At 39.7% G+C, this 25,654-nt stretch overlaps 2 protein-coding genes and 1 long non-coding RNA gene across 4 annotated transcripts; all 3 read right to left on the reverse strand.

The window, feature by feature from the left end:
• Positions 1 to 1,659: 1,659 nt before the first annotated feature.
• On the reverse strand, positions 1,660 to 11,671 carry LOC5505871 (tetratricopeptide repeat protein 16). The gene is given in 12 exon segments (XM_048731296.1): positions 1,660 to 1,893; positions 3,520 to 3,560; positions 3,563 to 3,643; positions 3,906 to 4,119; positions 5,294 to 5,538; positions 6,087 to 6,175; positions 6,835 to 6,993; positions 7,149 to 7,249; positions 8,248 to 8,361; positions 8,768 to 8,897; positions 10,441 to 10,776; positions 11,227 to 11,671. Coding segments are annotated over 12 exon segments (2,034 nt in total). The 5' UTR covers positions 11,559 to 11,671; the 3' UTR covers positions 1,660 to 1,701.
• LOC125570150 lies at positions 2,479 to 3,506 on the reverse strand. Its single transcript, XR_007312529.1, has 2 exons — positions 2,976 to 3,506; positions 2,479 to 2,877 (listed from the first exon to the last, which is right to left on the reverse strand). It is a non-coding gene; the product is annotated as an uncharacterized LOC125570150 (long non-coding RNA).
• A 1,722-nt stretch (positions 11,672 to 13,393) lies between the features above and the next one.
• Positions 13,394 to 17,306, reverse strand: LOC5505872 (octopamine receptor 1). Of its 2 annotated transcripts, none has more exons than XM_048731104.1 (2): positions 17,162 to 17,306; positions 13,394 to 14,961 (listed from the first exon to the last, which is right to left on the reverse strand). In XM_048731104.1, exon 2 carries the CDS (start codon positions 14,895 to 14,897, stop codon positions 13,935 to 13,937), a length of 963 nt encoding a protein of 320 aa, XP_048587061.1. In that variant the 5' UTR covers positions 14,898 to 14,961; positions 17,162 to 17,306; the 3' UTR covers positions 13,394 to 13,934. The 2 variants fall into 2 exon arrangements, with proteins under 2 accessions (XP_048587061.1, XP_032230099.2); XM_032374208.2 differs by having other exon boundaries at positions 17,121 to 17,306.
• Between the last annotated feature and the right edge of the window lie 8,348 nt (positions 17,307 to 25,654).

Consider the following 25,654-nt stretch of genomic DNA (forward strand, 5'->3'; position numbering starts at 1 on the left):
ATCCTATATTCGATACTTTAAATAATCCTCTAGTTTATATTCTGAGTTGAATTCTAGTTATATTCTGATTTGAATTCTGTTCCTAGTTTGTTCCCTCCAATTGATCTGGAATTATCGTCGAAAAGGCTTTATCTCCAATCTTGAATTCCGATATCTTCTAACCTCTGTTTGAATTTTTCATAAAATTGTTTTATTGATTTAGTGTCTAAGTTAGCCTTGCTTTGGTACTCCCAACAGTAGCCATAACCGTTTTGAAACAAAAGTGGTTAGTTTCCATTGCCCAGTTCCGTCAGATATGCTTGCTTTGCTATTCTATAATCGTCAAGTGTCAGAAGGCGCGCCCAAAATGATATCGCTTTTGCTTTTGTCTCGACTATAACTGGGAATTGTCCTAGTTCTGCTCTGCAAGCTTTGTTTGTGGCTCTTCTGCTAACGCCTAGGATAGATTTACAGAATCTTGTATAAACTTGCTCTATCGGGTCACGTAACTCGTTGTACTTGACTGTGTCCAAACCCCATTTGTGTAGTTCTAGAAAATATCCATACCCTCCCCCCTCCCATTGAGGGGATTGGAAATCCCAGGGGTGGGGGATTCAAACGCCCAGGAATTTCCTTTTTCCTTAACAGTTACTGTATTTATTTCTTTACAGGGGGGTAGAAATTCCAGAGGCCGGTGGGGGGTCATACCTCCGACCCCCTCAATAGGGGAGATATTGATATTTTCTGGAACTACACATTTGTGCACCATACGTGGTGAGGGTTGGTTTTATTGATGTGTCAAATGGAGTGGATAGTGATCGGAAGGTTCCTTCTAAACGACTTGCTCATATTTAGACGAAATGAATATAATATCCTTGATTTAGGAGTTCATAGTCAAACCTAAATTTATATCTTGTAACGTTTTAAATTTGTTTACTACAAGCATATGGAAAAGATAACGATTCAGTTTTCTGTCACTAGGATTAAATATCATTATCTTAGATTTGCTTTCATTAACGGATAAACTATTATTTTTGCAGTATTCTACCAGACTATTTAGATTATTTTGCACTTCTGTGCCGCTGGTACAAAGGTACGTGGGCTCTGGGAACGAGATTGGAGAATAGACCGTTTTACGATGTTGCGCGGGCATCCAAAATGCCACAGTCTGGCGGGACACAGCTGATCTAAAAGTGCGCACGAAGCGCAGATTTCAGACGAAGCTGTAGAAAATTCTGCCAGAGTGCTTTTTTAGAGGAGTTTTGGAGTGGCATGTTTTATTTTTTTTCTTAATTTTGAACGAATATTTTGGGGTCCTTTCGGTCGTAGAACTGCCATGTTATAATCGCTATTTGCCGTTTGCACTAACACCGTTTTTTTTAAGTACGTTATGGGGCGGTGGTTAAACAAAGACTGTACTCCTGCCTTGTTTCTAGTCGAATCAGCCTAGTCCCAGGCGTTCTCACCGGGTTTCCTGTGCTCGGAGATCAACCGTGAGGTAGCCTGGGGGCTGTGACGAGCTCATTCACAACTCTTACCATCCACAGGAAACCCGATAAGAACCCCTGGGACTAGGCTGTAGTCGAATAACAATTACTTGACATGGCCTTTGCATGTGTTTTTTGTTTTGCTTAGTTCACAAGACCAGAAAATTATCGATATTCAAAACAAGAATTTTAATAAGAATATAAATATTTTATTCTATAAAATTTGATGGTGTGTCTAAGCGGGGTATGTCAGTGGTTTTCGCTCGCTCGCGATTGTTTTGGGCAGAGCCCTTTGAGTAACACTAGTCTCCCATTTAAACGTCTTGATAGCTGACAGCGGGGCCTGGGCACGAGGGGCGCTCACACGAGGGCCCTTATAAGATAGGTTCTGTCGAGCGTTAAATGCTTTCTTGACGACCCTGGTAGCCTGCAATAAATGAAACACCTTGTCAGAGAGTAAAAAACATAATAAAGATATATATATGCATATGGAGTTCTTGTGCAGGAATCGTGAAAATCAGAGAATTGGCAGAATCGACCACTGAGAAATCACATGACTTTTTAATCGCCAGTTCCAAACCAAAATTCACCTTTTCTAAATAAGGTTGCACCCGCAGTGATTCATAGTCATCGGGTAAATAAACAAATATGCGTAAATAAAATACAAATCCAGGTTTCTAAAGGTGTAGAGTTCTTGTTTATGTTCTTGTGATCATTCACATTGCTTTTAGATACAAGGATTCAGCTGTTTAATGGCTACCCATGAACCACCGCGGGTTACGACACATTTGATTCTCGAGTGTAATCTTATTTGTAATAGTTGCATACACAGACATGGCTGCGGTCGTTACACCAGACTGCGACGAAAAGATCAAATCTTTCAACAAAGATTAGCCATTTTTGACAAAAGAACTTTCTGGCTGATTCATAAGCGATGAATAAGTTGCTTTTTTTTTGTTATTTTGCTATACCAAAAACAGGAGGGCTCGAGTTTTTCATGTGATTTTTTTACTGACCATTGCAGCCTCTCTTCACATCCCCCTCCTAATATTCAAATAATTATTCAAAGATCCCTTTTTACCCCTTGTGGTTAATTGGCTCTTCTTAAATTTGCCCTTGGTTATGGTGACAAGAAAAGGTCATTGGGCTAACTTGCTCTTGGTGTTGTTGAAACGAAAGGGTTAGTGGACTCACCGAAAAACTTGCTCTTAATGAAAGGGTTAGTGGGCTAACCTTTAACTTGCTCTTGATGATTGTGACAAGAAAGGGTTAGTGGGCTAACCTTTAACTTGCTCATTGTGATGGTGACACGAAAGGGTTAGTGGGCTCACCTTAAACTTGCTCTTGATAAAAGGGTTTGTGGGCTCACCTTTAACTTGCTCTTGCTTGATAAAAGGGTTATAGGGCTCACCTTTAACTTGCTCATTGTGATGATGACACGAAAGGGTTAGTGGGCTCACCTTTAACATGCTCATTGTGATAGTGACACGAAAGGGTTAGTGGGCTCACCTTTAACTTGCTCATTGTGATGGTGACACGAAAGGGTTAGTGGGCTCACCTTTAACTTGCTCATTATGATGGTGACACGAAAGGGTTAGTGGGCTTACCTTAAATTTGCTCATTGTGATGGTGACACGAAAGGGTTAGTGGGCTTACCTGAAATTTGCTCTTGATGAAAGGGTTAGTTGGCTCACCTTTAACTTGCTCATTGTGATGGTGACACGAAAGAGTTAGTGGGCTAACCTTTAACTTGCTCATTGTGATGGTGACATGAAAGGGTCAGTGGGCTCACCCTTAACTTGCTCTTGATGATTGTGACAAGAAAGGGTTAGTGTGCTCACCTTTAACTTGCTCATTGTGATGGTGACACGAAAGGGTTAGTGGGCTCACCTTTTACTTGCTCTTGATAAAAGGGTTAGTAGGCTCACCTTTAACTTGCTCTTGATAAAAGGGTTAGTAGGCTCACCTTTAACTTGCTCTTGATAAAAGGGTTAGTGGGCTAACCTTTAACTTGCTTTTGATGATTGTGACAAGAAAGGGTTAGTGGGCTAACCTGTAGCTTGCTCTTGATAATGTTCACGTGGAAGTCTTGCTTTCCATACACGCGCGTATCTCAGGCAGCACAGAGTCCCGGATGGGCGGGAGAATAAACCTCCCGGAGAACTGGGACGAGGACACTAGAACACACATGTCAATCACTATGTTAGATTCCCGACGTGAGTTTGTAGGCTGTTGTTTTTTCGGATATGCCGACATGACGAAAAATTATTCAAATATCCCCATTTTACGTAAAACAAGGCGGATAAAATTTAGAGGGTAATGGCAAAAAAATGCGACTTTTTGTAAAGTGCCACTGGAATTGGCAGCTCAAAATTTCACGACATGTTGCATGTGGCTAGATAGCACCGAGAATACCCATCAATAGCAGTCATTTCCCACCTTTCATGGAGCTTGTAACTATTGGCAACGCGTTCCCTATGGTATCCCGTATGTGAGCCTCGACAGCACGCGCGGCTGACAGCCCCAGCTGGCCTTTCGTGACGTCACTAATACTTCTTCCTGGGAAGAGCCTTGAGAAGATCGACACCACTTCCTTGCTGTCGGGTTCCAGATACAGGCATTTGAGGACGTCTTCACGGGCGCCGTCACTGTCCTGGTACCGAGGACAAGGAGTGTCATTTCAGCAAAGGTATAATTATTCCCGTTCTAATGGTCTCTACTGCCAGAGGGTTGAGGGAGAGTTGAGTTTAGATGCAATTGTATAACTCGATCACAACTCTATTCACAACTCTATCATGTTCCGCACCCTTGCCCGGGGTGTATCTAGTACACAGCGGGCGTGTCCCATACATAACGGGCGTGTCCCGTACATAAGGGGTGTGTCCCGTACATAAGGGGTGTGTCCCGTACATAAGGGGTGTGTCCCGTACATAAGGGGCGTGTCCCGTACATAAGGGGTGTGTCCCTTACATAAGGGGTGTGTCTCGTACATAAAGGGCGCGTCCCGTACATAAGGAGCGCGTCTCTTACATAAGGAGCGTGTCCCTTACATAGGGGGCGTGTCCCTTACATAAGGAGCGTGTCCCGTACATAAGGAGCGTGTCCCGTACATAAGAAGCGTGTCCCTTACATAAGGAGCGTGTCCCTTACGTAAGGAGCGTGTCCCGTACATAAGGAGCGTGTCCCGTACATAAGGAGCGTGTCCCTTACGTAAGGAGCGTGTCCCTTACATAAGGAGCGTGTCCCTTACATAAGGGGCGTGTCCCGTACATAAGGGGTGTGTCCCTTACATAAGGGGTGTGTCTCGTACATAAGGGGCGTGTCCCTTACGTAAGGAGCGTGTCCCTTCATAAGGAGCGTGTCCCTTACGTAAGGAGCGTGTCCCTTACATAAGGGGCGTGTCCCGTACATAAGGGGTGTGTCCCTTACATAAGGGGTGTGTCTCGTACATAAAGAGCGTGTCCCTTACGTAAGGAGCGTGTCCCTTCATAAGGGGTGTGTCCTTTACATAAGGGGCGTGTCCCGTACATAAGAAGCGTGTCCCTTACATAAGAAGCGTGTCCCTTACGTAAGGAGCGTGTTCCGTACATAAGGAGCGTGACCCGTACATAAGGAGCGTGTCCCTTACGTAAGGAGCGTGTCCCTTACATAAGGAGCGTGTCCCTTGCATAAGGGGCATGTCCCGTACATAAGGAGCGTGTCCCGTACATAAGGGGCGTGTCCCGTATATAAGGGGCGTGTCCCGTACATAACGAGCGTGTCCCTTACGTAAGGAGCGTGTCCCGGACATAAGGGGGCGTGTCCCGTACATATGGGGTGTACCGTACCTCTATCATGTACCTCGCCCTTGCGCGGGACAGGTAATACGGCCCGATGCGAGGGTTGTAGCTGATGGCCGTGGTTAGGTAATCTATTGACTCTAGGTAGTGACGGTCGTAGTATTCCAGAATCCCAAACTCGTTAAACACGATTGACAGGCGTGACCGGATAGCCTGGCTTGCTGGGTCCATCTCCAAGGCTTGCTGATAGTCGGCCAGAGCAAAGTGAAGCTCGTTAGCGCGAAAGAAGCAATCTGTGAAATTTTACAGAATTAGAACTGTGACTATTATTGTCATCACCAAAACCAATACTACGTCACCGTCTCATTACTATCGTCCTCATTATTACATCACCATCACTATCAGCATCATCAACACTTATCATCACCATCATCACTATCGTCATCAACACTATTATCCTCATCATCACTACTATCGTCATCATCACTATCAGAATCATCAATACTATCGTCATCATCACTATCATCACTATCATCCTCACCATTATTACTATCGTCATCATCACCATTATCATCATCATTACTTTCGTCGTCATCACTATCATCATTATCACGTCACCGTCGCTGTTCTTATCACCACTATCGTCATCATCTCATAGTGGGGGGAGAGTGGGGGAGCTTAAAAGCAGGCCCGTAGGGTTTCGTATTTTAAGGCTCCCATACAGCAGTCAAAAAAGCCGCGTTTCTCCATAGAATATTCCCCAACGTTGCACTCGCCTTGGTAAGAGTCGTCGATTTTTTTGATATCCTCATCTAAACAAAAAACAAAATAATGTGCCTACCTCCCCTGTTGATGTACAGCCCTTTTTCGTTCTTCTCTCCCTGGACGGCCTTGTTCAACAGCACTATGGCCTCGTCATAATAACCCTTTCTGTACGAGAGAGATTGATACAAGAGAGATTGATACAAGCACATGGGATTCGGGAGGCGAGTTCCGCGAGAAGGAAGAGGATATGATGATGATGATTATGATGATGATGTTTTATTAGTACCATATAACTTATATGTAAACGCAGAGCCGTAGCAGGCCACGTAAGAATTGGGGGGGGGGAGGTACAATACGAAAACATTAGAAAAATATCGGGGGGGGCATAGCCACGCCCTTTCTAGAAATTTCCTTATAATTTTGAAAATATTGGGGGGCACGTGCCCCCAGTGCCTCACCCCCTGCTACGGCCCTGAAACGGAAACTCACTAGAAACACTCGACGGCAAAGTCGTCAAGGGAAGAAACAGTTGAAGGTGCATTCTCGGAAAGCCAGGGCGTCAAGATGACCGCGGCGAGAGCGAGGTGAAATAAGGCCGGCGGAGGGGGAGGGGCTGGTAGAGAAGAAAGACGAGACCGCACCCCCTCCCCCTTCCCACTCGGCCGCATCATTCTCGCACCTTGTTAGGCTTACCTCAACCCACAGGGTACCCGAGGATAATGGAGGTGTTTAACTCACCGGAAACACTCGAGAGCAAAGTCGTTATAGGACAGGAGAAGTTGTCGCTGAGCGCGTTTATAAGAGGGATGTGACAACCAACTCACCCGAAACACTCGACAGCAAAGTCGTTATAGGACAGGAGAAGTTGTCGCTGAGCGTGTTTATAAGTGGGATGGGACTCGTCGTGGTCGGTCTTGTCCATCGCGAGGAGAAAGTCATCTATGGCAGCATTGAAATCCGCGTGTTTGCGATGAAGGGCACCCCTACAGCGATGTACAGAACGCAAGTTAAAGACCCATTTAAGAGTTATTCAAAAGTTTAAGAGGTTGATTTACTGGAGGGCAAAATGGTGGTGTGATTGGCCTTCTTTAAACAATGATAAAACTAGGTCAAAGAAAAGTAACGTCCCCAAGCTCACCTGAATACGTGATACTCTGGTATTGAAGGGTTGGTCTCTATCGCTATGGAGATTTTTGTTAACGCTTCTTTTACTTTGCCTACTAGGAACAGTTGTTCAGCCTAAAACATACGAAATAAAAAAAAGATAAAAATTCACACAAATAAAAAATGGTGACCAACTCTTACAACGATGATTTTGATTATGATTGACGGCGATGATATTTTAATATGTTTGCTTAGAATGTAATAATACGGGCAGAGTATTAGTAAACTTAAAGGTGTTGCATAGAGTTATTCCACGAGGGAGGTGGTTGGGGAGGGGGTTATTCCACGAGGGAGGTGGTGGGGGAGGGAGTTATTCCACGAGGGAGGTGGTGGGGGAGGGGGTTATTCCACGAGGGAGGTGGCGGGGAGGGAGTTATTCCACGAGGGAGGTGGTGGGGGAGGGGGTTATTCCACGAGGGAGGTGGTGGGGGAGGGAGTTATTCCACGAGGGAGGTGGCGGGGGAGGGGGATATTACCTACTTATAACTCTCAAGAAGGGTAATCATAAGATGTGCTGCAAATATAGTTTTGTTGTGGGAATGATATTCAGGTCTTATGTAACTGCACAACTCATAGATAAGTGTAACTCAGAGTCTCAGCCTCCTAAAGAGAAAGTGTGTATTTTTGGCATATGGTTTAATTGTTTTTGCCCCTCCATGCCTTTAATATTATGTTAATAATCTTGTAAACGATTCAGAAAAATTTGACATAGTAAAGTAACAGTTTAAGGTAAGATAACCACCTCACTGTCTATGAGATTGCTCCCTTGTTCTTCAGGGTCTGGATGGAGGGGTCTGTATGTAGGAAGTCAGTTAAAATTTCCATAATTTGTTGGTAGTCGGTAAGAATTATCAGTCTTTTAATTTAAGTAGATTGACGATGAAGTAAAAAGTAAAAATACCGGAAATGATAAAATTTCGGTAGTCAGCAAATATTTTTTTGTTGCTAGTCACTAGTTTTTTTCATGTTTTGTCGGTAGTTGGGTACTTTTTAAGGCCGGTTGTCGCTAGTCGGTTAACCCCATCCAGACCCTGGTTCTTTCCTTCTCCCTGTTTACCCACAATGCAGCTTACCTGTAGCTTACTATCATTGGCTCTTTTATGCAAAGAGTTCATGAGAGTTTTGGCCTCCTCATTATCTGGAGATAGTACCAAGGCGTCTTTGACATCATAATAACACAAGGTAGACTAAAAAAACAGTAAACAGAAAAAGTGGGTTCGCATTTTTGGGTACTTTTATATTTGAACAGAATTAGCACCTCCCTTAATTGTCCAAGTTGCCAAAATTATCCTATATTTTGGGGGTAGAAAACTAGCTACTATCCCTTTTTGTCAGTAACTAATGGAGTCCTATCTCTTAGGGTTAAAAATTGCAATCAATGTGCCATCTCTTAGGAGTAAGAAATGCTGTTGACCACATCCAAAGTTGTATCCCTTATGGTTAAAACTGTTTATGCTGACCCTTACCTGGTAAATATTTTAACTTAAAGGAATTTGGAACACTTTGGACTCCCAGAGGTTTACAGTTTCTTGCGTCAAATCAAAATACAATACATGTTCATAATCTAGAATAAAAATGCTTTTCTTTACTTACATTCCTAAAGAGCTCATGTAGCCGCGCCCTCATAATGTAGAGATCCGTATTGGTACTCTCTTCCTCTAGCCTTTTGTTGACTAGAGCCAGACATTCCCCATGTCTCTGAAGTGCTGACAGGCAAGCCACACTACAACAATAGCAACAGCTTGTTAAATTGAATACTAGACTACATTATGACTTTGAAGTGCTGAAAGACATGCCACGCTACAACAAGAGTAACATCTTGTTACACTGAATACTATACCACACAACAGAGAAACACTTTCAATAGTCCACAAAACTACATTTATAATAAATAAATATAGGTACATTTAAACAAATCATGCAATGAAAAACAAGAAATAATATTTCTTATTGTAAATAAGCCAAGAAAATAAGTCAATTTGTAAATAAGTCAATAAATAAACAGTAGAGAATATGTATCTACCTATATGTATATACCTCTATCTTTGCATGCCATATCACTAGTCCATATCAAGCAGGACAATTTTATATTTTAATGCATGGGACTGTACTAATAAAAGATAAAATCGTCCTGTGCCCTTGGTCTGATAGTTCTTCCAGATCTGGTACTCGCGGGGGTGTCCAAAGCAAGGGTATCCGAGTCAGACTTGTTGACATTGACATTATCTAATAACCTGCCATACTAGATTCCTAGTATATTTAACAAATGCATATATTTCAGTTGTTGTTTTTTATTGATCCTATAGGTCAGATGAACTACTACTGAGTAATAAACATTGTTGAATTTTTCATTTGTGGGAAAGCTTTCATGGCTCAACAGCAGTAAATGTAGCCTAAATATGTTATTGGCAACACTAGGAAACAACTTTTCTTGCATTTTACTCAGTTCAATAAAAATAGATAAAAACGTTTCCTACTTTTAAGGGATGAAGCTTTTTTTAACCCCCCTTCACCCACATTAAAACTTTTATGACCCCCCCCCCAATCAACTTACCCAAAACTTTTTTAGCCCTTCCCCCATGTGGTAACCAACCCCCCCTAGGCCATAAATAAGGAACACTATCTAATGCTGTTTTTTTTTTGTCACAGTGTGCATGGGGCTTCGCTAACATGAGCCTGGTCAGATGAGAGAGGGAACAGTGGATTCCACTGGTCACCAAAACAGGGTTACAGTTACCATGGTCATGGCCAAGGAGCCAGGGAGACAAGAATTAAAAGTCAATTTCTTATCTGGTAATGGCATGTATTCCATCAATCTCCTTCACCAACCAACTACCACTAGTTTTTAAATAGTGCAATACCAGAAAGTCATTGGGGAAAGTCATTGGGGAAATACAGAAGTTCCAAAAAGGGAGGGCCCTGGACTTATTATTTTTCCAAGCCAAATATCTTAAAATAGAGGGGAGGGCTGCTTGTACCACACCTAGATATGCCCCTGATGATAGATACGCCCCTGATGATAGATACGCCCCTGATGATAGATACGCCCCTGATGATAGATACGCCCCTGACGATAGATACGCCCCTGACGATAGATACGCCCCTGACGATAGATATGCCCCTGATGATAGATACGCCCCTGATGATAGATACGCCCCTGATGATAGATACGCCCCTGATGATAGATACGCCCCTGATGATAGATACGCCCCTGATGATAGATACGCCCCTGACGATAAGGGAAATACAAAATAAGCCTAAGTTACCTTCTTGTATGGTACCCAATGACCTCAGGCTTCATTTCTGCGGCTCGAGAAAATGATTCCAAAGCTTCCTTATAAAGTTTTTCATCAAATAAACATTGTCCTTGAAAGAAGTATATAAATGCTAATCTTGAATAGTATTCATCATTTTCAGGATCCAATATACAGGCCTTTTTAAAGTTCAATATGGCGGACTGAAAGTCACATATTTGCAAGAAGGATTCCCCTCTAGCTGTGTAGTATTTTATCAATTCAGGTTTCAAGGAGATCGCTTTATTGAAGCATGCAATTGCTTTGTAATGCTGGCCATCTTCTGATTTTGTGATTCCTTCAATAAAACTGAAAACAAAGAATAGGATATTTTACACTGTCAATACATAAAGCCAATGATAATCACAAACAGGAAATGATTGGATTTGTGCCAAACACTAAACGTCATAAGTACTCATAAATCCAAATCACAAACAGCTTTTCACAAATACTATTTAGGTGACAAAAATATCGTCGAAAGACTTAAACCGTTTAATGTATCAATGTGTGGTAAATAAAGTGATTTATCCACTTGATAATTAAACCTTAAATTAAATCTCATTCTCGTTGCTCCATTAGTTTGTCTGATTAAATTTTCGAACGAGAATTTGAAACGTTTCCTTTTTATCAAGAAAACTAACGTTGTTAAAACCAATTCCTTTTCTAACGAGGCATTCCAATGGCCGTAAAGTAGCAACCAGACAATCCTTATAAGCAAATATATAAGTACCAAAGCCTCAAAATCACTAAAATACTCACTGATACTTAGCTTTCGAGTCAATAACACTTTGTACTGTAAGCGCGATCGACTTTCGCCTGTAGCTTGAATAAGGAGTGTTCGGAGTAGGTATGAGTTCTGCTAGACGAAAAGAGTTTACAATAGTTTTCCTCCGATGCCTTCTTTCCACAGCAACCTGCGCTTTGAGCTCGTTCACCTCGCTATCGTCTGTTTCGTTCCCTGAAGAATCAGCCGTTGTTCCGGAGTCTTTTTCTTTAAAAGGGACTAACGCGCGATTATTTTCCAAGTCATTTTCCCCTGATTGTACACTCTCATCTCCATTAGTTGACTTCTTACTCCTAGAGTTTGACATTAGGTACGATTTACTCGAACCTTAGCTCTGAATAATTGGTAAATTATAGTGATTTGACTCCATTTGACAACAACCCGCCATGTTTTTAACGTTGCTAAGATACCAGCTATACCGCTGACCAGTAAAATCTGCATACTACATAGAACACAGGAAACAGGTAGCCCAAAACTAAAAAATAAAAACCAACCAGCGACGACGTTTATAATGAAATAAAATGAATAAATCTATATTTATATAACTAGAAGTTTCTAATAGAAAGTGAATGCTCGGAGCACGGGACGAACATGTTTTAGTACAGGGGTTCTTGAAAAAGACCACTGATCAGCATGGAACCAAAATGCAAATCAGCCGACTGGGAAAACTGTGGTGTGGACACGAAAAATTGCATCCACTATATGAAACTCGCGCATGCGCTAAAAAGACCACTGTTCGATATGAAATCAAAATACAAATCAGCCGACTGGGAAACCTGTGGTGTTGACACGAAAAATCGCATCCACTATATGAAACTCGCGCATGCGCTAAAACACCGCTGATCGATATGAAATCATTATACAAATCAGCCGACTGGGAAGCCTATGGTGTGGACACGAAAATGGACAATATGAAACTCGCGCATGGCCTAAAAAAACACCGATCAGCATAAAATCAAAATACAAATCAGCCGACTGGAAAACCTGTGGTGTGTTTACGGATTTCAATGTTAAAATTCACCCCCCTTACTAACTTTTCAGATTGGTGCATGAAAAGATTTGTAGATAAGATTTCAGTTCCGATGAGCTAATGATGCTGTTTTATAATTAGCATTTCCTATATTTGAAAATGTCAAAATTTAAAACATGCCCCCCGCCACTACAATATTATTTATACCACTGAAAAATGGACTCGAAATCAACACTTCTCCTGGCTTGGTGGTGTTTAAGGCCAGCTCCGTCACCCCACATGTCTAAGTCAGTTCCCCCACCCCCTTCCTCACACACAATAATTTGGTCGCAGGGGGGTAGGGGGTGGTTTATGTCTCCCTAATCCCCACAATTTGAATAAAAATAGCTCGTTATTACAATTGTGAGTTAACTACATTTTGTGGGCAACTTCTTATTGTGGGTTAATTACATTTGTTGGTGTTTATTACATTTCGGTGCTTTACATTCATACGGTTATAGAATTTGCTGGTAATCCTGGAAGAATGTACCGTTTAGAGCAAGACTAGAGTATAGTTTTAATAAAGTAACCGCTTGTTATTAGCTTTTTTTTGTTCTGGGGGAGGGCCTTCATTTTTGGTTGCCTTTCTGGGGGAGGGTCCACATTTTCGTGCTCTAGATTGGGGGAGGGTAGAAACTTTTGAAACAGAACGCGCGAGTTTACCACTGAAAAAGTGAACGTGAATACTTAGGGAAAGGTCATCATTTATCGGGGGGGGGGGGGGAGGTGCGAAGTAAAAATAAAAAAACTTCGCAGTTCTCCCTCCCGATAAATAATGACCTTTCCCTAATAATTTTTTTGTCAGAATGGACTGATTTTAGATTTCTATTCACACTCTGACGTGGCGGCCATTTTGCCGAGAATTCCCCGCCTATTGGCCTTCAATATTGGTAGCCCAGAAGCACTCAATGTTCTAACCAAGTGTGGAAAAAGCCTGGGGAGATTAACAGTAAAGCCATGTGAATGACAGATAGACAGACGCTAAAGGACGAAGTGTTTGAAAACAACGTAGGAATAGTGCCATTTTAGGCCAGTTACTCTACCCCCCTCCCCAATCATTCGTTATCAGTCTCGATTACGGAAGAGAGTTTCCTCTCGCAGTACCTAGTCAAATAATTATATAAAATAATTAATTAACACATTTCTACAGGCATTCTTCTATTGCGGGGCAATATTTACAAATGTTAGAAAATTAAAAAAATCATATGAAATCTTAAACATGCTTGGTCTTAAAAACCCATTAGCGAAGAATTGCGAGATAAATGAATTAAATTTCTTATCTATTTGTTAGTTATTATCTATGTACAATGAATATCCTTATCACAATGTCAATTTTTGGAGGGTCATAGCAAAGGAGCAGACGGACTGGGCCTTCGTCTCGTGGGAGCGAGTTCCAGAGTTTTGGGAAGCTGACCCAAATAATCTCTCCATATTTGTTTTATATCCTCGGCAGCCCGAGATTATTCTTTGCTTGGCGAGTGTTCTTTTTTCTATGAACATTTGGCAAATCTCTTGAATTTGGGATTGAGGTGGTATAAGCCATTTCATTCACTTGATTCTTCTAACACTCGATATTGGTTTTCGTTTAAAACGTTGTTCTTAGATAGTAAGTTCAAAAACGTTATCGCAATTTCAAATGAAAAGAGTAACAAAAACATGGCTGACAATGGCTATTTAATTCTTCATGTGTGAAGAAAACTGCTCACCGTTTCCTTCCTTTTGTGTCCTCGACACCATGCTAGCCTCTACCTCCTCCAACTTCCTTCCCAGCAGCCTCCAGAAAGAGCGCCTATACCTTATGCTCCTGGCGCAGTAGATGTACGGATTGACGGCGGAGTTACACATGGAGATGCTCCAAACCCAGTAGAACACTCGCATGAACGCAGGCGTGCCTGACACACTGGCTTGACTGATTGTGAAGGACAGAAAAGGAATCCAGAACGTGATAAAGACCCCCACCACAATAGCTATCGTCTTGGCCGCCTTGCGCTCTTGCTTTTGATTGACAGGCTTGTTGTTGCCTGTAGTTGTAGTGGAAGGCGCTTGTACCGTTACTATGTTGTTGGCGTGTTTCTGCGCCACGATAAAAAGATAGAAGTAGATCAGGACAATTGCGACGAGGAGAATCGAGACGTAGCCCCACAGTACGAGTCTCCCTGTGATCGATTCACCTTCACTCAGTAATACTGCCATCACAGTCAGCAAAGCGCAAACACCCCACGCCCCTGCTATTACAATGAGAGCTCTTGGTTTTGTTGCTAACACCGTGTATCGGAATGGACGCTGGATGGCGAGGAGTCGGTCTATAGTAACCGCAAACATGCTAGTTACAGAAGCGATGAGCGAGAGATTACCGATACTATTTAACACGTCTAGAAACGTCTGTCCGAGAGAACCATCTAAGGTGACTCTCGCTATCAAACAAGGCTGCTGCACTATCACTACAAGCAAATCAGCGACGGCGAGGCTGCCGATAAAGAGGTCTGGTACTGTCTGCAACGAGGCGGTCGTAGCGACGGAAACCAGCACCAAGATGTTACCGCAAGTCCCGAAAGCAATCGAGAAGGAATTTAGGATAATCAGGCCAATGACAGAGGCGGAGGAAAGAGCAACTTCGTCTGTGGTGTTGTTAGACATGACTGTTTCTTAAGTCCACTGAAAGGGGTGTTGCTAATACTCGAAGTCCATCTGTTTTTTAGCCCTGAAAACGTAAAATAATGGTGAACAAGAATTAAAAGTGAAAAATAATTATTTTCCATGCATAGTCAACACAGAGGACATAAATGGTGGCGGAGAATGACTAGAACCTTTTTACTTTTTATTATTTGTTTTCATTGCTATTGTTTCATTTGTTTTTCCTATAACTGATCATAAATTGTATAAATAAGTTCAGCTGTTTGTATACGCGAGAATTTGAAAATATCTAATAACATTGATATATGAGCTAAATACATAAAAATAAACTTGGAAGTAAAAATCGCAAAAAAATTCAGAGCCTCCTTTAGAGGGCCCTTTTTTTCGGAGCTCCACCTTTAGGAAACCTCAACCGACAAGAGACAAAATAATGTATTAAAATACGAGCTATTAGCAGGCCAACCGCTCTATGTTTCCAGCCACATTCTCGAAGAAACTTTCAATGGACACCATGTTTTTACAATTTTGAGATATTTTTCGCGTTTTCCGTTAAATATCATCGAATTGTTAAGTAATCGACTGGAGGTAAAACAGGTGTCATTGCCGCCTTAATAAAGATTCAAATTAAGCTTAATAGCTTGAAGATGCAATAATTAGTTTAATTCCTGGTTCAATTATGCAAAACGCATTTAAAGATGACTCGTTAAAAGTTGTGAGCTACGTTCAGTGAAAATCGGATTCGTTATGTATTAAGATTTTAAAACTGTACGTAATAGTACTCCACTTTAAAAATAAATGGCATGATTTTTGCCGGAGTTGTTTTTAACGCTTTCAAAAAAAAACAAAAACAATCAATAAAATAGATGGTATTTGCACTCATTTTGTGTCAACAAATTTAAGTACATAGTACACAATGAACATGTTAAACCCGGCGATGTTTTAGTATTTTGCCGGTTTTCGATAGAGAAACTATACGAGACTTAGTCAGAAAATCGGAAAACAAAACAAGAAATCGCTAAACGATGGTTTAGTCAAAACACTGTGCATCACCTGTACATATCTATTTTGAACAATTAAAGGCCGAAGGCGAAATAACCATCGGGGAAGAACCACCTACAATTAGCCTGTGTGTGTGGCGGCGCTAAAAGCTTTATTTTCGTTTTTTTTTTTTTTGCCCTCTGCCTTTGAGCGACGCTACGATGGCTACATTTACATTGATCTCTGATATGTTGTAAAGAAAAGCGTGTGTTAAAGTCCTTTGAACAAATTAGAAAGGGCATCTTGCTTAATTGATTTGCTATTGGGGGGGAAGTATATCACGCAAAAAAATGTTAAAAATCGGCTTACCAGTGTCCTCTTACGAAAAAATGGATGTCAGTTTGGTTAGATAGTACAGGCCGGTAAAGCGGTGTTTGGATCACGTTTCATGGACCAGTCAAAATGGCTTTTCACGTTTCACGGACCGAAAAATGGCCTTTTAAATCGTTAAATCACGTTTCGCGGACGTCGAAATGGACGATTTCACGTTTCTCGTAGGGTGAGAAATGGCCAAATCTCGTTTCACGAAAATTTACCACCTTTACCCCACCTGATAGTAGAGCAAGGATTTGAAAAAGCGTCCATAAGGAGAGTTGTTGTCCGCTTTGTTCCTGCTAAACTGCTGGGCTCAGTTGTACTCATTAGTTAAATAGTTCTTGGAGGAAACGAAATGAGTTCAATTGAAAACCTCCGTAAAAAAATGTTGGAGATGATTGGCGTTAGTAGAATAGTAAAACAGTCACTGTATCAACATTGTGGAAGTTGTCGTGTATCAGTGTATGGGGTTTGTTGAATGTTTCAGTAGAAACCGTATTTTAGTGGCAACAATAAGATAAACACTAAAACAAAACAAATGAACATTTTTTTACTGTAATGAAGCACTTTGAACTTTTAAAATGAAAAACTTTTAAGTTCTTCATTTGAAAGTGAAGTCAAATGACTTTCTTACCTAGCCTGAATTGTCGATTCCATAAACATTCTTGAAACACGAAAGTCGGAAATTTCATTAATATTTTTTATCCAAAAGCTAAAAATATAATAAAAAGCAATACGCTGAGTAAAATGCTAAGCTTTTTGTAAGTCTAAACAAATATGTTACTCTTTTTCTTAAATGTCATTTTAATTCCTAAATGTTTGCCAAGGGGATATTTTACTCATTTCTTTAAAAGCTAAAAACACAATTTGTACCTTCAAGTCACCAAGTTCCTGGCTATCACGGCTCATCTTACTTTTAATTGGTTGACATTTCGGCGTTTGGTTTGAAGGAAGCCTAGAGAGGGGGATGAGAAATCCTGCGACACGAATGCGAAATTTGTCAAAGTAGGTCGCTTTATGGAATACTGAGAGCAGGTGAGCAACGTCATTAGGAATGATAATTTGCTAAGTTAAAATGAGTTAAAAAAACATTCATCACAAACAAGGGCAGTCGTTTATGATTAAGTTTTTACGAGTTTATCTTAAATGAAGGTACTACAAATGATTTTTAGAATTTTCTTAAAGCGTTTAATATTATGTACGTGTTTGCGCTTGATTGTGATTATAAATAAAAAGAAGACCAAACAGCGACGTTTCTGGATCCGAAGTGGATGCAATTGTCCGTGGAGGAAATGTCAACTAATAAAATGAAGGACAAAAACAGAAGCGAGATTTTGCCAACGTTTTGGACTTTATTGAATCCTTCTTCAGGGCTGTTACATCATTCAAATAAGTACTTAATATTTATCTTACATGTTTTGAAGATAGCGCGTAATCCTCAAGAAACAATTAAAGCTGTGCCCTGTTTTGAAAGAAAGATCATTGGACTGCCAAAATTATATAACAAAAATAATAACTTCGCAGCAAGAGATATTCATCGACGTCGAAAACTTTGGGAGCCAATTACCCAACTCACAACTTACAAAATCACTGGGGCGAAATATAAAAGCAAACAAAAATGTTTTATTCAAATAACGTAGAGAATTTTCAGAAAAGACCAGTAACGATTAGATTTACTAAACTCAGCATGTTTTAGTTGGTGCTTGCGTCAAAGCAAACGCTTTTCTACTTGAATTAGAAAGTGAAATTTGGGGTAATTCACATTTCTAATCTTTTCTCATAAATGAAATTCAGTTTTCACTTTTTATTTTGCATTGCATAGAAATATAGGATATCATACATAAAATACATTGCTTAAAATGTTCGAAATTGTTCATATTTTACTTCCAGTTTAGAAATCGTAAAAAAAGGCATCGAAAATAAAACGTTTCTCACTTGCGGTGACAATTAAATAAATAGTTTGTTCGTGGCAATATTGATTCCTCAAATCTCTATAAAATTCATTAAATACCGAGGTGTGTTAGCTTTTACTCGATTCAGGATAAGCATTTTGTCATTATTTGTTTTCTGTACCATATTATGAAAATATTTTTCACAGGTTTGTAATAGCAATTCCATAATAGCGGAGCCCCATACCTAAGAAAAAGTGATATACAAGAAAAATATGGTAGCAAATATTAAGTTGAACCCATCGACCTGAGATTTTGTGACGCGATATACGTCAGTCTGTCCGTCCCAAAATACATGTGTCCCAAGAAAGCACGTTATGACAACGCAAACTTGGCAGGTGTCAGGGCATCACAAACGGCGCGCGCGCTCACGAATTGCTGAAAAACGGCATTGACGTCCGTGACCGCGCGCGTAGAACGTAAAAATAGGGGAAATGCCGTTCTAGATTTCCTGTCACGGACTGTGGTCAAAGGTTTGGGACGTCATCGATGACATCACTAGAAGCAAAAATATGCTGACGTCATCAAAATTTATTAATATTTCACGAAGGAAACATCGTATGGCACCCAAACTCGGTAGGTGTCATGTAGGTGTCAAGGGGGGTGCAACAATATGGTCATGTGTTGTATGACGTCATCGATGACATCACTTGAAGCAAAAAAAAACCTGATTGAAAGCGAAAACGTTCATATTTCTTGAAAGAAGCATTGTTTTACAATCAAACTTGGCAGATGTCATGTTTGTGTCAAGGAGGTCTGTGTCTAGTGAGGTCATCGATGACGACACTAAAACTGTTCCGATTTCAATATATCATGAACGAAACAGCATATGACAACCAAACTTGGTATGCAACATGAAGGTGTCAAGGGGGTGCACCGATATAGTCACGTGGTTGTGACGTCATCAAAATGAATAAATATTTATATTTTATTAAAGAAACATCATATGACAACCAAACTTGGTATGCAACATGAAGGTGTCAAGGGGGTGCACCGATATAGTCACGTGGTTGTGACGTCATCAAAATAAATAAATATTTATATTTTATTAAAGAAACATCATATGACAACCAAACTTGGTATGCAACATGAAGGTGTCAAGGGGGTGCACCGATATAGTCACGTGGTTGTGACGTCATCAAAATAAATAAATATTTATATTTTATTAAAGAAACATCATATGACAACCAAACTTGGTATGCAACATGAAGGTGTCAAGGGGGTGCACCGATATGTGATTGCGACGTCATCAATGACCTCACTGAACGAAAAAAATTGCGGAGGTCAACAAGATAAAGAAATATATATTTCATGTAAGAAACATCGTACGACAACCAAACTTGGTAGGTGCCATGTTTATTTCAAGTGCGGTGCAATGAGATTGTCACGTGACTAAAAGTGAAACTACCCTGATGCCGAAACATGGTATGACAACTAAGACCCTGTCCCCACGTATCCGTTTTCGTTTGATATTTTTGTTACGGATACGGGTATCGTCCACACGGAAACGCGAAAACGATGACCGAAATCGGAACGATTTGAAAACGATCTCCAGAGTGGAACAATATGAAAACGATACCCTTTTGGTGCCATGGGGACGGACGAAAACGGAACCTTTTGAAACTGATGGTGTGATAACTCAGGTCCAGTCCACTTGGCGCGCGAGTACGCATGCGCTGTAGAACTTGTTATCGTTTTCGTATCGTTTCAGCGTTTTCGTGTGGACGGGTCGTATCAAAATGAAAACGCTTCGTGTGGACGCGGATCGTTTTGAAAACGGGACAAAAAGATTGCGTTTTAAAACGAAAACTGATACGTGGGGACAGGGTCTAAACTTACAATGTGTCATGTAGATGCCAAGGGTGGAGGAGAAGTTGGTTGAACAAGTTATTGGTCACGTGATCTGTGAAATCGTTGACGTCAAAAAATATAATAATAATATTAGTATTATTTCAAATTATTAAGCAAAAATATGCAAATGTTTGGTTTAGAGCTACGCTTTTAAGCATGGAGCTACGCTTTAGGCAATGCCTATATCTATAAATTAACTGTCAATCTACTATCTTTTTTAATATAATATTTTAAAGACTTACTTTTGCCATCGTTTTTCTTTTTCTAAGTGTCATCCATGAACTCGAAATGTATTCATATAAAAAATGCATTGAATTATGTAGATTGTGGTATCCTTTCAATTCGAAACCGGTATGCAGTTTCATTTCATGAAATCTACTACTATTTATCTAATGTTTCAATGACTCGGCTCTTTTTGGCGCTTCTGACTATTTATTCAAAAACAGCGAATAAGCAAATACAGGAGAATTTCATTTTATTAATAAGACCAAGGACGTCCTCGTCGCAATTAATGGCACCTTTAAGAATAAAGAAAAGCAACTCTTTTCGCATATTACAACCTACACCCCGCTACTTTCTAGTGTTTCAAGTTGACAACTGTCCTTTATAATAAACTAACCACTGTAAATTATTTGTGTATTTTAGATTTTGTACCATCTTTGCGACATCGTTATGAGTTCCTGGCGAGGAGACACAATTGGCACCAGAAATAATAAAAAAAGGGCATAAAAAAAGAAAACTTTTCCCACTTGCGGTGACAATTAGATAAATAGTTTGTCCGCGGCATATTATTGATTTCTGAAATCGCTATAAAAGTCACTAAAATGTAATCGACGAAATTAATCACGCCTCTTTTCAGGGCGGGAAACTGTCAAGTAGCTTTCGGATCGAGAAAACATTTTGTTTTGATCACACAATAAAATACTCCGAAGCCAATTTGCCTTAGAAGCGCTCTCTTGCAAGAAGATAATACGCAGCACACAAAAAAGCATACTCATTCAAAGTTTTCGAGACCTGAAGAGCGGTTTCAATCTGTATTGTAAGACTCTCATGATGCAATGCAGGCAATATGTAAAGGCGCCTAAAATGGCGACTAGCTTGGCATGGAGATATTAGCATTAATAATTGTAGCTGATGGCTACAAAATGGGATCTAATGGAGTGCAATAAACGTAACAATTTTTTTACTTAATTTGTGTTTGCTTCCTTTTATTCGGTACTTTGTGTCGTTTTTTAGTGAGAAATGTTTTTGAGATTCGTTTGTTTACAAATTGGTCAGAAATCAAGATTGATATTTTGACATCGGAGTCAATTCTATTATTTTTCTTGCGTGCGCTTTTGAAGGTCATTTTATGCCTGCGATGAATCCTTGAGTATTCGGGTCTGGTGATGTTTAGTTTGCTTTCTGATGTTTTGGAAGAGTTGGGCCTATATTTTACAAGCTTGCTTGGGCGAATAGGAATGGCAGGCTTGTACACAGGGGGGAGGGGTGCGCAGGGTGCGCGTGCACCCCCATTGGCGGCCAAAGTGGGTCATTTCTTATTAAGGAATTTTTGCTGTTTCTATATGATTCCTATGATTGCTCACCCCCTTGGCCAATCCTGGGAACGCGCCTTAATCAATACCATAAATAAAAAGCTTGCGAAATGAACAAGTGAAAGATGTGATATTTTATGTCCAGACCATTGACAACTAAAAATGAATAGTATTTTCCGACACTAAGAAATATCCACGGAAGTTAAAAACATGCTTTATCTTAAACATAAATGCTGATCTTTCAAAACAATCCAACACTATCGATACCATAACTGAACTTTTACGTCTTTTCTTCCACTTATATAAGTTTCCTTTAATTGGCCTAAAAGTCGTGATGATTCTGTTTTAAAGATAGAGGGCAATGTGTAGAGTAAGAACGGACATATTTGTGAGCATCAACAATAAAACCAAACAACAAATTGGTTGAATTATAAAGCGCTTAGTAAAAACTAAATAACAAAAGCTGAACTAGACTCTCGATAGGGTTTACCCGACAATTACTACTAGCTACGTGGTTACAGCTACAATACAACTACTAATAAATTCAAAAAAAAAACAAAGGAAATTAATCTATAAAGAAATTAGAGAAATATAAGTAAAATATTTTAAAAAAACCTTACCTTTTCAACAGACTTATAGCTTCCTAGTTTTCTTTGCATCGAACAGCTGAATTTTGAATAAATAGGAAACAGGCCAATTCATATGTTTTACCAGCTGGTAGGGGTTGTCAGAGTTGGTGAGATAAAGAGCCCGTCTGATTAACTCCAATATTCCCATAACTTTTCCCTGCATATTTTTCGTTTAAAATCTTACTCTTAGAATAATGTAGCCGTTGTAAATTTTGTTTGCAGAGTAAGGTGTGTTGGGGGGGGGGGGGGGGGGGGGGGGGGGGCGATGTCCTAATTTTATTACCCAGAAGACCATGGGGAGTCAAACACGTATAAAGAGAGACTCGGTCGAGTGACAATGAGGACGGAAAATGAATCATTATGAGAAGAAATTAAGCATAAATGTAAATTAACGGCAAGAGAACAATATTTTTTAACAATATAGCAATCAATAACAAAATCGAAACAACAATGGTATATGTTGTTATCTAACCAAACAATAAATTTGGCAGCGCATAACAAAATCAAGAGATATTCAAAATAGAAGACTTGCTTATCGATTCTTGTTCAAATGGAACAAGGAAAAACAGCAGAATTTACCCTCTCAACAAAACGTTCACAGTCTATTCACCCCAAAGCCAAACGAATCAATTCCAGATCAAACAGACACAGAATGGCAGAATAAACAATTTTGGGTCAATATGGTTTTAGAAGGGACAGCATTTAAGAGAGCTGTGGTGATTTTGAAAATTATTTTTCGAACAAAGAAAAATCTCCATAAATCCAATTTTTAAATTCAATTCAATCCAATTTTATTTCTTTTCAATTTTACATGAATATTGTGGTTTCTCAACCTACAAAAAGCGTAGCTATATCCGTAAAAAGGGAACCCAATTATGCCCTAAAAGACTTATTGATGTCCTAGGGCATTCTTCCAATATGTTTTTTTAATGAAAAATACATGCCAACTCCCAACTGCTATTGTCTCAGCGTCTCAGAGCGTGTGAGAATAGAGATGGGACCGCAAAGCATTGTTGGAAAGTTTGGATACTGTTTCCAAGCTCACAGTGTGTGATATCGCTACGTTGTGACTGTTTACGAGAGCGTTTAGTGAGTCGATATTTTTATACATAGACTAAAATTATGTTGGCCGATGGCCGCGAGTTGCAAGAGCAAAACGCGCGAAAAATTAGACGCGGGGTTCCCTTGAGTGCAAACATAGAAATACAAAAAGTCAAATTATTGTAAGTTTCCACTGTAACTGTCAGGGATAGGGCAAAAGTTTATTCATTTCTAATTTTTTTTTACTGGGGAGACGTAGTATTGCGAAATTATCGCAAAATTGGCTGGCGGGCGACCACAGGGTACCCGTACGATGATCAAAACTGAGCCGAGTAGTCATATAATTTCTCTATACCTGGATCATCAGGCCACGCTGGCTCCGCTATAAATGATAAATATAGGTTTCTGGAAGCCATGTGAATTAGTGGAAATGCAGCTATCAAATGATGAGCTTTCCGAACCATCCTCACATTCTCCTTCCACTACCCTCCCCCAACTATTTCGTTTGCCCGTCCACAACACAACAACATTGCATTAATTTAACACAGTTATGGATTTTGTTATAAAATACTGTTTACATACACTTGTCTGCAATTATTTTTTTGTTATAAATCTTATATTACTGTTACATTTCAGGTTAAAAAAAAAACCTTTTTGACTTTACCTTATTTTTTACATAAATTTTTATAGATGGCTAACAGTAGACTTGACTGCTTATATATATAAAACAATTTCTTGAATCACTGGGTTGTACTTTTTTCGACGTTTCGGCAATGCTGCCTTCATCAGGATTAACGGTAAATTATAGATAATTTTTTAGCATAAGACAATCAATGCACAGGACCAAAAATACCACTACAAGTAGACTTGGCTCCAGTTGTTAGTCGAGGAGACTCGATAACCACACATTCGGCAGCTTTTCGTGTTTCGATGGATTTTTCCATTTTTTTTTTTTTTTGAAAATGGACATTTATATCACTCTTGGGCCGTCTTGCCTCGGCACAGGCCTCCAGAGCGCGCAGAACAATATGGCGGATGAGTATTTCTGCACAGTTATTTCTGCCCCTCTCAAAAACACACGAAAACTGACTGCAGAAAAGCCAGGAATTGTCGAAAAAGAAGTGCTTGAAAAAAATCATTCGTGGGAATGCTAACCACGGATATGAACTTGTCTAAGTATGTGCAAAAGACTGTGTAAAAGCATGGTTGAAAGTTTTGAAGAGTCAAGTCTTGTGCTCGAGTCAAGTTCAGCTGAAATGTCAGAGTAAGCTACAAGATAAAGAAAGAAAAATACAAGCTTATTTTACAGACACCTTCTACATCAAGTGCTCCTATGTAGTTGTTTTTGCACTGGCAGACGTAGGTAAGTTAGCGTAAGTACTTAGCGGAACGATCTTTCGTAGTTGTTTTCTTTTCAAACTCATTCAAGCTCATTTGATTGGTCAATTCTTTGTTATGCTACAGCTGAATTTGCAAAAGCTTTACTCGCCGGGGAGGGGAACTAGAGAGGTTTTTCTCGCGCGCGCTAAAAACTGCCGGTACAGGCCGGTTCAGGGAAATAACCAGGTTTTTCCGACGGCCGGTACAGGCCGGTTCAGGGGTCAATGGGTTAAGTTAATCATAAAAAACAAAAACAGGTCTAATGTATGATCCCTTAAGATCATATATTTAAAACTATTTAGAAATCAATTTTCCTATTTCAAATTATAGGCTAAATAGATTATAAAAGCTTATAAAAAGGATTCTAATTAGATAAGTTTAGGTTAACAGGTTCATTCTAGGTTTTTAAATGTGGTTCTTAACTGTATAATAAAATAATGTACTCAGATTTTTTTCAAATATGTTGGAGGGCTTTTAATCCACCCTTAGCAAAGTTACATTCTAAAGCACAAGAGAGAAGGTTAATAAAGGTATTTTTCCAATATTTGAATTGGTAACTTTAAAACTTACACAAGAGAAAGAAAATGATAAAGCCCTATCTTTGCAAGTTAAGTAAAGTAAAAGGAATTGGGACAGTACAGGCAGGGAATGAGTACTTTTACCTCAAATCCACTATGATATGTGATTTGCTGATACACTTATTATTGTATAGGAATTTGATATGTATTTGTTTATTGTTTTTAATTTTGAAGAGAATAAAATAGCACCCAGTTTTTTTGTGAGGAACTTAAATTGATCCTCATTTTAAAATAAATATGACCTCCCTTCACACCTGAAAGCCTTCCCTGTGAATCAAAGCATAAATTTATTTTGCTAATTTTGCTGTATCAGTTTTCTATCAAGTATAGTTTAGTTAATAATATCCTTAGTAATCTCAATAAATACTTTTTTACCTAGAACAAAAAAACATATTTGTTCTAGGTATTCCCCAGGAGGATTGGGAGGACACATTTTAATAATAA

This window comes from Nematostella vectensis, chromosome 8, assembly GCF_932526225.1.
Source record: "Nematostella vectensis chromosome 8, jaNemVect1.1, whole genome shotgun sequence".
NCBI lineage: Eukaryota > Metazoa > Cnidaria > Anthozoa > Actiniaria > Edwardsiidae > Nematostella > Nematostella vectensis.

Excerpts from the sequence above, each read along its gene's own strand:
- LOC5505872 (XM_048731104.1), bottom strand. The coding sequence starts at position 14,897 with ATGTCTAACAACACCACAGACGAAGTTGCTCTTTCCTCCGCCTCTGTC.